General features: G+C 50.8%; 2 protein-coding genes across 3 annotated transcripts in view; one reads left to right on the top strand and one right to left on the bottom strand.

Annotated features, from left to right (window-relative positions):
• The window catches only part of RPL19 (ribosomal protein L19), a 389,457-nt gene that overhangs the window by 254,892 nt on the left and 119,811 nt on the right, over positions 1–14,754 (top strand). The gene's annotated exons all lie outside the window — the stretch shown is intronic.
• On the bottom strand, positions 197–12,808 carry CWC25 (CWC25 spliceosome associated protein homolog). Of its 2 annotated transcripts, none has more exons than XM_082494815.1 (10): positions 12,756–12,808; positions 6,569–6,741; positions 6,131–6,367; positions 5,358–5,427; positions 4,716–4,843; positions 4,411–4,480; positions 3,738–3,928; positions 3,105–3,191; positions 2,344–2,505; positions 197–1,088 (listed from the first exon to the last, which is right to left on the bottom strand). In XM_082494815.1, the coding sequence occupies exons 1-10, from the start codon at positions 12,771–12,773 to the stop codon at positions 974–976; spliced, it is 1,251 nt and encodes a 416-aa protein (XP_082350941.1). In that variant the 5' UTR covers positions 12,774–12,808; the 3' UTR covers positions 197–973. The 2 variants fall into 2 exon arrangements, with proteins under 2 accessions (XP_082350941.1, XP_082350940.1); XM_082494814.1 differs by lacking the exon at positions 12,756–12,808 and adding an exon at positions 7,019–7,051.

Raw genomic sequence — 14,754 nt, 5'->3', positions numbered from 1 at the left:
CCAATAAGGAGCGAGGCGCCTGGAATTATGAATGGGCTGCTCCGCACGTCACAGGCCGCCGTTTAAAGGGCGAGGAGAGGGGCCGGGATCGACCCGGGACGGGGCTGCTGCTGCCCGTGACACCCCCCCGGGCCCTCAGAACCTCCCCTTTGGCGGGGGGTACTCCTGCCCTGAAACCCACAAAGAACAGTTAACAATGACAGTAAAGTTTCTTAATTAAAAAAAAAAAATAATAATAAGATCTACACTGCTGTACATATACACATTGCTTACATTACAAAAATCCCAGAGAAATATTTGCTGTACGGGCTGTGCTCTGCTCACTCCCCTCCCCATCGAAGCAGCTCCCTTTGGGTGAAACCCCGTGCAAATCTGTGCAAATCTGTGAGCAACCGAGTAACGGCCACAGGTCCCGCGCAAAGGAGTCAGACATCACCCTCCCAACCCACACCTGACACGGTGACGCTGTTCAACAGGATTCTGTCCATTACTCCAGTAGCTTTATCAAATTCCATGAAATTCACTCACGCCTGAATTTGTTCCGCTCCGATTTTTTAAGGACTAACAAAAATAGGTCTTTCGCTCTGTCATATAAAGCGCTTGGACAACCTGCCCCATGTAGAAAGCAGCTACCACTTGGCATAATTTAGTAGTAACAATATACAAAAGTGATACCCGTCAAGGTGGAGAGAGAAGGAAAAAATCTGGCAATACATTAAAAATGGAATACAAAGGCTCACGAGTTCTCCAGCAAAGGTTTGCTTGCAAGGTCATACTCATTACAAGTGTATTCACAACGCCAGGAGTCCAGAACACGCTGTGGGCTGCAGCACCAAAATCCAGTGCCGCTTTGGGAGATGTTAACTGTTCCCGTTAACTCCCGTTCCCAGCAGCGAGTCTGGGCTGGAGGTTTCTCACCTTTGGGAATAATTGTCCATTTAACTTCTGCACAGGAGCAGAGGAAGAACAAGTTTCATCTCTGCATAAAGTTTTTTTCCAAGGCAGCGGGAGTCCTCTGAAGGGAGTGGATATTGCGTTTCACCCGATCTTCCAGGGTGGAAGTAGATGCGCTCTCTAGTTTTAAGCGACTGCAGAAAATTGAACCAAAGAAAGAAATCAGAATCTCTTTCCAAACATCATACCGTTTCTAAAAGGGCTCACCATCCCCAAGTCACCTACGTCAATTAATCTAACATAGAAAACAGCAAATTATTTCCTATTAAAGTCTGCACTGAAAGAACTGAATACCTTTTAGTTAGGCTTGTAACAGATTCAATACCTTATTTAAGGTCAGTGCTCAGAAATATATTTTCAGTAGCTCTTGAGTCTCTTCCATCTTCCAAATATAACTAACTGTTAATTACAAATGCATTCGTCACAGGGGACTTGGTTGCTTTCTGTGAAGCAAACGAGGGAAAAGCAATGTGTTCCTGAACCGAGGGCAGCGGTCCTCTGGGAGCCCGAATGCCAGAGCTCGTGCTGTAAATGACTACAATAGCTACAGGAGACAGAAGAGATCCTTGTGACCACCCACTTTTTTTTTTTTTAACTACACAGATCATACTGCTGTGCTTTTCCGAGTGATCTCCTCATGCCCATCTCTCTCTTCAAACAACACGCCAATAAACGCAAAGTTTTACAGCTCAACCAGTTGCTTCTGCACAGGGAAACACACAAAAATCTCTCTCCATTTGCTCATGGAGAAAATCTGTTGTGATTTTAAACCACCCTTATGTGATCCCAGCTCTGGGCAGCTTCAGGAATCAAGTATACATTCTCCTCTGATTAATTTACAGAACCTGGAGAATACTATGCTACAGTAACTCCAAAATACCTAACACTGCCATAGGGTCTTTCTCACACACCACTGTGCTTTCTGGAAGGCCTTGTGCCGCTCCAATTTCCTTTGCCTGCCATGCGCACAAGGGACTATAAGTTACCACCTGGTCTCATTTCTTGTTGAGCAAAGGTTTCAGTCCCACAAGCTCTTGGCACACAGACTCCCAGTGGACTTGCAGGCCTAAAACCGTTGCAAGCTCCTAAACCCAGAGAACTTTTTAGTATCTGCCTGTAAAACACTACTAGGACGTTCTACAAGATGACAAAAAATAACCGATCGCTGGTTTCTGAGTCTGACCACCAAGGCCATCATAGAAACTGCTGTCTTCTGGGTTAAGAGAATTTGGGAACAGCAGCTGTCACTAGTTCTACTGGACAACACAGTGGAGATGAATCTTACACCATAATCTGAAACACCTCAAATGTTGAGACCATCACTTGCTCCTGAGCAGCTGTGGCCTGTATTTCCCTTGAATGAAAAAGCAGATCATAAAAGACACTCACTTGAAGAACTTCCCATCTCGGGAGTCGAGTTTCTCCAGTTCTCGCTCCAGCTCCTCCTCCTTTCGGTGTTTCCTGAGGTTGTTTGCCCTCTCCTCTTCCCGCCACTTGGCATTTTCCATCATTTCCTGGCGTTTACGCTCCAGTTCCTCTGGAGAGATCTTTCTATTTAGAGTGCAGAAAACACCATTGCTGTGAATCAATAGCACGCTGGGCCCCACCCTCCTCTAGCTTTCCATTCTTTATGATGATTTACAATCCCCAAAATTAGAGGTGTTTAACATGTTTTTTTCTTTGGTAACCAATCAGCAAAGCTTGTAAGTACACATCTAAATGTTCTGCTTTATCAAATCCCCAGAAAGAGTGTGTTTTCCTTCTCTTTTCAGCTGTCTTGTTTTTAATTGACTGGCAAAATGATGCTGTCAAGGTCATATTTTCCTGATGACAGTGAAACAGAATGCTTCTAATTAACAGTCCGTAGGACAAAGACTGACTTCACATTACTGCCTTGCACAGTGATGCGAGACACATGGAGAACCAGCAACCATGTGAGTTGGTTTGGGAAGCTGTCCAAGGTTTTAACTAACAATCAAGCTCAAGAGCACCAAACCGAGCACTTCAGGACTGTCTGCCTGACTTTCTGGACATCTGATCCAATCTGTTTTAGTTAACAGAATAAAATTTGGTTCACAGATTACAACCAGCTGTTTCACAATGACTAGGGCAACTTCCATACAAAAGCACAGGAACAAGGTCTTGCTTACCTCGTGTAACCCGGAGTGTGCTGTCGTCGATAGCTCTTTTTAGGGGAAGGGCTTCTAGCTCTCCCTTTCTCCTCTCGATTGCTATGTCTGTAATACAGAAAAACCCTCTTTTTAGGACAGGTGAACTTACATGATCACAACTCTAAACCTTCCTTGGATTTTCTGTATATATTTTGAAACCAGGATGTCTCCTGTAACTGCAGGACCTGTCCGCTTTGAAAACAAATTCTAATAACTCTTAGTATACTGTAAATTTCCATCTATTTTTACTCAGTTGTAATTATTTCATCGGCAAACAATAAATACTTGGTACCTGGTTTTATCAGCACTTTGTAAAGATAATTCATCAGTTATAAGTACCTTTTAAAGAGAATTGTTAGCCCAAATCAAGTATAGTCACAAGCAATTCCTAAAGGGTGCAACTGCAGACAGCATGTGCCCTCTAGGAGCCAACCTGTGTGCTTCCGCACTCCTGCACAACTGCACAGCTCCTGCCTGTGCACCCAGAACTGAGCAATAGTGTGGCCAGAACACTAAAGTGGTAGAAGGAGACTGAGTAAGAGGGATTTTGATTCTAGAGAACTGCCCCACCAGCAGTCCTAGGTTTACATCATCCACATTAGGCACACTCACTGTTTACTGTGTCTAGAAGGAGATCTCGACCCTCTGCATCCAGACTGTTCCGAATTCTTCTTGCTAGAACGTCTCTGAGGAGAGCGGGACTGGCTCCTGGACCTGGAGCGATCCCGGTGCTTGTGGGGGGCCCTCTCCTGGCTGGCAGCTGGAGAGCTCCGAGACCTGTGGCTCTGGTCAGAGTCTCTAACCTGGAATTCAAAAGTGCCTTTCAGGAGAGATGTCTTGTAAGAGAATGACAACAATGTAAGGCTGCAGAGGAGACCTCAGACTAGGCTAAGTGCAGGAAGGAGTGTACATTGTGGTTTGCATTTCCTTATCTCACTTCCTAGGTTCTTACTAACACCTGTGTCTAGAAAGATTATCTCTGTATCAGTTCAGTAAACTAAACTGCCAAGACAGCCAAGCAGAGTAGTTAAACAGATGTGTGACTCTGAAGAGAAATTTAATAAAACTTAAATTGAATTCAGAGCAGTCAAAAGTCCTACCAGGATCTGAACAACTTCAGTTTCAAGGCTTACATGGCTCCATGTACTCAACTTTATTATATGATGTCCCCCTCATAACGCTCTTCTAGACGGTGAAGGAGTCCTGCAAACAACTGCCAAAACTCTCGCTCTTCCCTAACTCAGGGCACTTGCTACTGAAAGAGCTGTGTGAAACACACGCTTACTTGTAAGCCATATCCTGGGACTTTGAAAGGAGCAGCTTTCCAGGAGGAATTGTTCATCCTCTTCTGAGACCTAAAGAGAAAACAGAATAGTATTTTTGAAACAGATGAAATTCAAGAATACAGTATTTTTCATGTGTCTAATCCTGAGTTCTTTCTAATTAATGTTCTTAATTTGCTTAAACACTTCTTTATATTACTTCATTGGTTTTGCATCATTAAATTATTTTTACGGCATTTTAATGTTAAAAAACCAAACAAATTAACCAGGAAACATGGTATTTTTACTACAAAACCTCAAAACGTACTTATTTTTGCTTCGCTCCTCATCACTGCTGTCACTTTCACTGCTAGAACTGCGATGTCGATGTTTCTTGTGCTTCTTCTTTTTCTCTTTCTTCTTCTTTTTCTCTTTTTTATCTAAACTGTTTTGTAGCTATAAAGCAAGACATCATTTGATTAGTAATAATTACTGTCTCCAGATGGGAGGTCAGTGTCACAAGGCAAAGTAACAGAGTTCTCTGTGGAAAGGCTCCTGGAACAAAACCTAAACCATTTAACAAGGTCCTCTCCCACAACTAAAGAGCTTAATGGAGACTCCCCTAATGTCAGTTTGGTATCAGTGCACGTCAAATCCTATGTCAGCAGTCACACTGTAGTAGAAAATCACCAATTAATCACTAGCTTAAAACAAACAAACAAAAAAGCACGAAGAGTAAAATAACACTGAATTTGAAAGGAAGAGAAATTAATTCCTGCTGAAAGACTGGTAAGGAAGCCTCTTCTATTATATCAGGATTATAGAAAGCTGAATTTATTATGTTTTTCCGTGAAAGAGTCAGGAAATGGAATTCGGCTCCTAAACAATACTAATTTTTACCTATGATTCTCTCCTTGATTCAGTGTATTCTGTGCTTTGAGTCTGTAAAGAAGTACTGAAATACACCTACCAATTCTTTGATTTTCTTCATTTTAACAGGATTATTCAAAACTTCCCTCTTCTTTTCCTCCTCCCTCTTTCTAAAGCCGGAAAAAAAAATTAGTATTTTCAAACAACCAAAAATATCGTATTTTTTATGAAAGATACTAATCAAGTACAAGCTCTAAAAATATATAAAGCAGGAAAACAGGCGAGTTTCATACACTCAGCAACATAGATCCAACTAAGGACTCTGCCATTTTCTTCTCTGCTTAAGAGTGCAACTAGTACGGTAAACGAAAATTTGTTCTGTTACCATCAATCTACCTACAATGCCTGAACACTCAGAGCAGACCAGATATACTGGCACACATATAAAAGGGTGAGCTAAGCTGGTAGAAATTAATCAATGTGGAATAACAACCTTTGCATTGATATGTATTTACCATCTTGCAGCTAGATGATCTAAATGATAAGCATCAGCTCGTTCAGATGGCAAAATCTTAGATTTGAAATCAAATCATCAAAATTACCTAAAAACAGCAGACGGACTCGAATATGTTATTTGATGTTATGTTGCGGTGTCTAGAACACACAACAAAAATCCTAGTAGTCATGTAGGCTGGTGACCACTCTGCGGCCAGGACTGCCACCTACAGCCTAGAGCTCGGCAAGAGGCAGGCACAGCTTTGAGGAACAGACACTACAGCAGTCTTCACAAAAACAAGTAAGACAACTCTTAGCGAGTTGCTAATACTGATGCTTTGCCTCATCTACTACTGTTTTAACCTCCACATTTAGTACCTTATCATGAAAAGCGGATCCTCACGGATTTTGTTTGCCATATCTAGGACAGAATTGGCACCCGTCTTGGCAAAAATAGAGCCTGGGAGAAGTCCTGTCTCATTGGAACAACCAGCATCCTTGTCTTCTGTCTTCTCAAAGACGTATTTGTCCACAGGGCGACCCATAAGATATTCCTCTCTGTTCACCATGCCTCCAGGACCCTGGTACATCCACTCCAACTTCTCTTCTCTTTTCCTATTGCAAACAAGACCATCTTATGTGCCTTCTCACAGTTCTAAAATTACATATTAAGGCACTAGCTTGTGAAGGTGAGCCGAAACATCTCACCATCAGAGACATTAAACCAATGCAGGGGCAGCAGGGGCACCACCACCTAACCAGGCAGCGCTTGCCCCAGAGGACGGCAAGGGCTGGTTACCAGCAGCCCCACCTCACCTGACAGTGCCCATGTCCTCAGCGTATCGCTGCATCTCCTCACGCGCTCGCTCCTCCTGCAACTCCCGCTGCAGCTCCTCGATCTTCTTCCGCTCAGCTTCATGCTTCTGTTCGGCTTTCCACACCTTCTCAACATTGCGCAGGGTCTGGGGGTGCCAACTCTTCTTCAAGTTCTGCAGGAGAAGGAGGACCGAACCGGGACCGTTAACAGAGATCCACCAAATGCCGCCCGTGGGTCTCCATAGGTTTCCCCCGCCGGCGGGAACGGGGAAGGGCCCGCTCAACCGCAGACCGCCACACGCCCCCACCGACGGACACCCGGACAGCGGCGGCAACGGCCGCAGGCCCCGGCCAACCCGCGCCGCCCAGCCCCAAGCCCGGGCCGCTACCCGGAGCCACTCTCGGCCCGCTCGGACCACCCCGGCTCCCCCGCGCCCGGGCCCTCCTCACCAGGTCGCCTCCTCCCATGGCGGCGGTCGGCCGAACGCTGCCCCCGCGGCTACCGGGCCTGCGCGGACGTCATCACCGCGCGACGCGTCGCCGCCTGCGCCGCGCGGCGCGACTCACAGGCGTCACTTCCGCCGCGGCGCTGAGGGGAGCCGGCAAGATGGCGGGCCAAGGCGGCCGAGCGGGGCGCAGCCGGCCCCGCGGCGCCTCCCGCTGCCGTTCGGTCGGGAAAAAGGAAGGATTTAAAGCACTAGCGCGGCCGCCCTGGGTAGAGGAGCCGTTGAACGGCGCCGAGCACACGGGGCTTCCCCCGTCTTGCCGGTGCGGTACCCCAGCGCCGCCGGCACCCTGAGGACCCGGCCTGGGGTGGCTGTGCCTGGGCCTGCAGGTTGGTCTCCTCCCTTTCCCAGGCCGGTGGCCGATCCCCCGGGGGCGCAGCTCAGCGCGGGCGGTCCCACCTCCGCGCTTACAGGGGAGCGTTCACGGGGCCCGTCTGTCGGGGCGTTATAATTACAGGGACGAGCGCAAGGCCTGTTGCGGCTCGCCGCTCGCTGCCAAACTACTCCCGCAGGATGGCGCTTACGAAGAGCCCCGCGGGGCTGGGGTGGCTGCGGCGGCGCCCGGGGCGGGTTAGAACCGGTGACCTCCCGGTTCCCGACCCGGCGCCTTGCCCCTGCGCCATCTCTTCCCGCCGAACCCCGCCCCCCAACTCGGCCCCGCGCGGGGGCGCAGCTCAGGGGTAGCGCGTCCGACTGCGGGGCCGGGGGTCGACGGTTCGAGCCCCAGGGGGTCGATGGCGATACCCGAGGCCAGAGTTGTCGTCCAGCAATACAACCACGCACTGATTCATACATCACAGCCCCCGCTCCCGGCAGGAAACATGGCAGCAGGGAAGCCCTCTTCTAGAAGGACATTGTAGGTGGTGTTTACTGTTGAAATTAACGGCAATTACTCAAACAGGAAAAACAAGACAAGCAGTACCTCTGTTGAGCCAGCTGCCTTGTGCGTACCTGCAGTGTGTTCAGGAGCAGAGAGGGAGAAATGTCAAAGTCTGATTTCATGGCTGGCAAAAGATCACCAAGTGATTTCTGAAGGCTCAGAGGGGTAAGCAAGTGCCTCCAGAGTCTGTCTGTGAGGAGATGCTGGAAGAAGAAAGGGTGAAAAGGCAGCTAAAAGAGGGGGCACCTGGAGTTGAACCAGGGACCTCTTGATCTGCAGTCAAATGCTCTACCACTGAGCTATACCCCCTGTGTGCATACCTGTTGCAGGGAGATTTTTAAAATATTTCTTTGAGTGAGACAAGTTTTATGTGCTCCAGTCTGTTTCCTTTATTGACAGCCCCTTCTGCCTCTTCATGGGCCAGCCAAGGGCTGCACAGAGAATTACTGCACACAATCCGGAAAAGAGACGAGTACACACAGTCTGTGAAGTAGTGATTCGCACAGTGCGCATGCTCTGCAGTTTCCTTAGTGTTAAGGCCTCAGTATCTTCAAGGCTGAGGCTCAAAACCCAACCTTCACTGCACAGCACAAGCTCACAAGACCCAGGAAGAGCTGTGTCTTCTTTCTGCGAGAAGTTTTGGCAAAAGTGAGGTTGAAGGAGAAGAAAAGAGGGGGCACCTGGAGTTGAACCAGGGACCTCTTGATCTGCAGTCAAATGCTCTACCACTGAGCTATACCCCCTGTGTGCACACCTGTCACAGGCAGATTTTAAAAACATTTCTGGAAGAAGACAAGTTTTTCTGTCCACTGGTCAGATGCCATTATTGACAGCCCCCTCTGCCTCTTCAGGTGCTGGCCAAAGGCTGCACAGAGAATTACTACAGAGACGAGGACACACAGGCAGCAAAATAGTTCCTCGCACAGTGCGCATGCTCTGCAGTTTCCTTAGTGTTAAGGCCTCAGTATCTTCAAGGCTGAGGCTCAAAACCCAACCTTCACTGCACAGCACAAGCTCACAAGACCCAGGAAGAGCTCTCCATCTCCTTTCTTTGAGAAACTTGGGCAAAAGGAAGGCAGAAGGAGAAGAAAAGAGGGGGCACCTGGAGTTGAACCAGGGACCTCTTGATCTGCAGTCAAATGCTCTACCACTGAGCTATACCCCCTGCGTGCACACCTGTCACAGGCAGATTTTAAAAACATTTCTGGACGAAGACAAGTTTTTCTGTCCACTGGTCAGAGTCCATTATTGACAGCCCCCCTGTGATTCTTCTTCAGCCAGCCAAGGGCTCCACAAAGAGTTACTGCACGGAATCCAGAACTGAGACAAGTACATACAGGCAGCAAAATAGTTACTCGCACAGTGTGCATGCCCTGCAGTTTCCTTAGTGTTAAGGCCTCAGTATCTTCAAGGCTGAGGCTCAAAACCCAACCTTCACTGCACAGCACAAGCTCACAAGACCCAGGAAGATCTCTGTGTCTTCTTTCTGTGAAAAATTTGGGCAAAAGGGAGGTTGAAGGAGAAGAAAAGAGGGGGCACCTGGAGTTGAACCAGGGACCTCTTGATCTGCAGTCAAATGCTCTACCACTGAGCTATACCCCCTGCGTGCACACCTGTCACATCACCTACAAAAAACATTTAAAGGACATTCTACCCCAATCTCTGACCTCTCTGTTCCATTACAAGCAAATCCTGCTGCAGAAATTGCAAGAGTGAAAGGCAACGGTGGCCCAGACATTGTGTCCCTGCACTCCAACACAGACACCGTCCCTTAGCTTCACTTACCAGGTGACCTTGGCCCAGTTCCTCTCCGTCCCTCTCCCAGTTGCAGTCTGTTGAGCAGACTGTAACTTGACACAGCCACTACCTCAGAGGGTTTGACATCTTCCCTGCGCTTTCTAGCTCCTTCTCTAACTGTGAAAAAGAATTAACAGGAGAGGAAGCTGAGCTGATCTTACCGGTCAGCCTTCCAGGGAAGACACCCGCCAAAATCCCAACAAAAAGCAGGATTGTGAGGGGGCACCCAGAGTTGAACTGGGGACCTCTTGATCTGCAGTCAAATGCTCTACCACTGAGCTATACCCCCCTGCCATGCTGGAATCATTCTCCTCTTTAACACCAATCGCAGCAAACGGCCACAACTTTGTCCCAGGACAAAACGCAGCTCCTCAGGAAGTATTCCTCTCTTTCCTCGCAAACACCCCCCTGATACGCCTCTTCTCTTGCGGGGATCGGCTTCTTCAGCTCTCCTCAGCACCTGACCAAGGAGAGGCTGGAGCCCGCTGACAGTTTCCAGAAAAAGCATTGAACTAAAGAGCTCCAAAGCAACTTTTTCGGGACAAGAAGAAGGAAAAGGGAGGGGGCACCCGGATTTGAACCGGGGACCTCTTGATCTGCAGTCAAATGCTCTACCCCTGAGCTATACCCCCACCTGGCCACCACTGCCCAGCATGGCTTCTCCTGGCCACCGACCAGGTGGCTCTGCCACATTCCTCTGCCTCTGCTCACCGCACCCGCAGCACAGCCTCTCACACACCACACACCTTTCATTACCCCTCCTATTACCCTGAGCCCATCACGGCTCTCACCACACCTACAACCTGCCTCCTGCAGCCAAGCCAATGAATTCCCGCCTCTCTTTCTCTAAAACAGCACGCTATGGACAAAACTCTGACTTCAAAACACGGCTGAAGGCACTCCTCTGCACCTCTCTTTGCTTTCGGGCTGTGCCCTGCCATTACAGACCACACCGCAGACGAATCACCCGCACAACGCCTCCCACCCTGCCCACGGCCCCTCTGCCTTCCTCGACTGCCTGCCCAAAGGCAGGGAATACCCACAAAGAAACACCCAAAGTGTTTCGTCCAACTATCGTGCCGTGCCCCGCCTCAGGAAAAAGCCTCCTTAAACCAAAAATCCAGCACGGGCTTTTAAAAGAAATCAAGGGGGAACACCTTTATTTTAGTGGTGGCTCCTTACTCATAAGCAGGTCTCTGCATCTCTCCCCAGGTCTGAGGAACAGCTCCGTCAGCACCAGCGCGCTGCAACAACGGCCACCGCTCACAAAGAAGGAGATCAACTTCAGCCGCAGGGTTGGAGTGCTGCGGTGACAGCCACAGCGCCCTTTGTACCAGGAGGTTCCAGCTCTGCTGGGAGGAAGCCACGACCGCTTGCCTGCTCTGTGGGGACGGCCTGTGGAGAAGAGAGTTCCCCTCAGTCCAGGTAAGTCCTTTTCCAAGTTTCCCCTTCCCTGGCTGCTGCCAGTGCACAGCTCCCCATAATCCAGCGGGAATGTCTGAGAAACAATTTTTAGGCCACAATATTTTGCAGTTTCATGCTGGTTAGGCTAAACAGCTGCTTAAAAGCATCCAGATTCATGTTTATGTGACTGATTCCGAAGCAAAGCATTTGACTCCAGACAACCCCATCTCCCGAGCTGTATGAAGGACACGTACCTGCAGCTCCCAAACTCCTGCTCAGGAACCTCTGCTCTGCCTCACCACTGGGGAACGAATCCACTATCCGGCCCTCCTGTCCTGGGCCACCACTGTGCTGCAAGAAAGAGAGGAACAATAAAAATCCAGGACCGAAACAGGCTTCAGTGATGTGGCCTGGAGAAATCATGCAGGACCTGGAGGAAAAGAGCATATTTTTAAGGAGAGGCCGATTTTTGTGACCTGTTGCAAACTGTTGCATTCTAAAGCCATTTGGAACAGGGCTGTACAGAGAAATACGCCTGAAAGCTGGTTCTTTAGTACTGGAGTGCCTGGCAGTGCAGATCCTGCTTCCCTACAAGCATCTTCAGCAGCAGAAAATGAGGAATTGACGAAGACACAGAGACAGGAATCGTTAAACCTTGCAGGAGAACTACACTTTACAATCCCTGCTACATTCACTCCAACTTCTTTTATCCTACTGCAAATAAGAGCATTTCATTTTCCATCCCAGACTTCTAAAGCCCTGTGGCCTTCAAGGCAGCAGCCCAGGAAGGTGAGAATCCTCAAACTCACATTTCCATACCAATGGAAACATTTTTGCATCAGCGACGTTAAACTCATAACCTCGGGCAAGAGAACTTGTTTTTTAACATAAAGGTATGTGTCACAGCTACAGAAAAACGCAGCTGACGTTTAACTTAATGAAACAGGAAGAATTAAATTATAAGCCTCTTCTACGTGCACGGCACCACCTGACTGACAGGCTAACTGCAGTTTACAGTCCGTTATTAGCAGTGCCGTGCCAGTTACAAAGCCCCAACCCACTTTAAAGAAAACTCCCCTGTGCGCAAAGTCCTCTGTACAGAACAACGCAACAACGCTGTGCAGAGACACACACACCCCCGCCCCCCCGGGGGCACCGGGACCCCCCACAGCCCCTCACCGATCGCTGCCGGTGCCCTCAGGTCCCGCTGTGCCTCCTCCATCTTCTTCTGCTCGTTCTCACGCTCCTGCTCGGCTTTCCGCACCTTCGCCACGTTGCGCAGGACCCGGGGGGGAACTCTTCCTCCAGTGCTGTGGGAGGGGACAACCCAACCGGCACCGTTAACGAAGGGCCATATTCTCTCGCCGGCGGGCACGGGGAAGGGCCCGCTCAGAGTGGCGCTCAACCGCAGACCGCCCACCCCGGCGCCGATGCCCGCAGACCGCCACACGCTCCCACCGACGGACACCCGGACAGCGGCGGCAACGGCCGCAGGCCCCGGCCAACCCGCGCCGCCCAGCCCCAAGCCCGGGCCGCTACCCGGAGCCACTCTCGGCCCGCTCGGACCACCCCGGCTCCCCCGCGCCCGGGCCCTCCTCACCAGGTCGCCTCCTCCCATGGCGGCGGTCGGCCGAGCGCTGCCCCCGCGGCTACCGGGCCTGCGCGGACGTCATCACCGCGCGACGCGTCGCCGCCTGCGCCGCGCGGCGCGACTCACAGGCGTCACTTCCGCCGCGGCGCTGAGGGGAGCCGGCAAGATGGCGGGCCAAGGCGACCGAGCGGGGCGCAGCCGGCCCCGCGGCGCCTCCCGCTGCCGTTCGGTCGGGAAAAAGGAAGGATTTAAAGCACTAGCGCGGCCGCCCTGGGTAGAGGAGCCGTTGAACGGCGCCGAGCACACGGGGCTTCCCCCGTTTTGCCGTTTTGCACCCTGAGGACCCGGCCTGGGGTGGCTATGCCCGGGCCTGCAGGTTGGTCTCCTCCCTTTCCCAGGCCGGTGGCCGATCCCCCGGGGGCGCAGCTCAGCGCGGGCGGTCCCACCTCCGCGCTTACAGGAGAGCGTTCACGGGGCCCGTCTGTCGGGGCGTTATAATGACAGAGACGAGCGCAAGGCCTGTTGTAGCTCGCCGCTCGCTGCCAAACTGCTCCCGCAGGATGGCGCTTACGAAGAGCCCCGCGGGGCTGGGGTGGCTGCGGCGGCGCCCGGGGCGGGTTAGAACCGGTGACCTCCCGGTTCCCGACCCGGCGCCTTGCCCCTGCGCCATCTCTTCCCGCCGAACCCCGCCCCCCAACTCGGCCCCGCGCGGGGGCGCAGCTCAGGGGTAGCGCGTCCGACTGCGGAGCCGGGGATCGACGGTTCGAGCCCTCGGGGGGCCGATGGCGATACCCGAGGCCAGAGTTGTCGTCCAGCAATACAACCACGCACTGATTCATACATCACAGCCCCCGCTCCCGGCAGGAAACATGGCAGCAGGGAAGCCCTCTTCTAGAAGGACATTGTAGGTGGTGTTTACTGTTGAAATTAACGGCAATTACTCAAACAGGAAAAACAAGACAAGCAGTACCTCTGTTGAGCCAGCTGCCTTGTGCGTACCTGCAGTGTGTTCAGGAGCAGAGAGGGAGAAATGTCAAAGTCTGATTTCATGGCTGGCAAAAGATCACCAAGTGATTTCTGAAGGCTCAGAGGGGTAAGCAAGTGCCTCCAGAGTTTGTCTGTGAGGAGATGCTGGAAGAAGAAAGGGTGAAAAGGCAGCTAAAAGAGGGGGCACCTGGAGTTGAACCAGGGACCTCTTGATCTGCAGTCAAATGCTCTACCACTGAGCTATACCCCCTGCATGCACACCTGTCACATCACCTACAAAAAACATTTAAAGGACATTCTACCCCAATCTCTGACCTCTCTGTTCCATTGTGAGCAAATCTTGCTGCAGAAATTGCAAGAGTGAAAGGCGACGGTGGCCCAGACATTGTGTCCCTGCACTCCAACACAGACACCGTCCCTTAGCTTCACTTACCAGGTGACCTTGGCCCAGTTCCTCTCCGTCCCTCTCCCAGTTGCAGTCTGTTGAGCAGACTGTAACTTGACACAGCCACTGCCTCAGAGGGTTTGACATCTTCCCTGCACTTTCTAGCTCCGTCTCTAACTGTGAAAAAGAATTAACAGGAGAGGAAGCTGAGCTGATCTTACCGGTCAGCCTTCCAGGGAAGACACCCGCCAAAATCCCAACAAAAAGCAGGATTGTGAGGGGGCACCCAGAGTTGAACTGGGGACCTCTTGATCTGCAGTCAAATGCTCTACCACTGAGCTATACCCCCCTGCCATGCTGGAATCATTCTCCTCTTTAACACCAATCGCAGCAAACGGCCACAACTTTGTCCCAGGACAAAATGCAGCTCCTCAGGAAGGATTCCTCTCTTTCCTCGCAAACACCCCCCTGATACGCCTCTTCTCTTGCGGGGATCGGCTTCTTCAGCTCTCCTCAGCACCTGACCAAGGAGAGGCTGGAGCCCGCTGACAGTTTCCAGAAAAAGCATTGAACTAAAGAGCTCCAAAGCAACTTTTTCGGGACAAGAAGAAGGAAAAGGGAGGGGGCACCCGGATT

The sequence above is a fragment of the Vanellus vanellus genome (genome assembly GCF_965231255.1).
Source record: "Vanellus vanellus genome assembly, chromosome: 24".
Lineage (NCBI taxonomy): Eukaryota > Metazoa > Chordata > Aves > Charadriiformes > Charadriidae > Vanellus > Vanellus vanellus.
The sequence above is the reverse complement of the archived record's forward strand: the minus strand, read 5'-3'. Positions and strand labels throughout refer to the sequence as shown.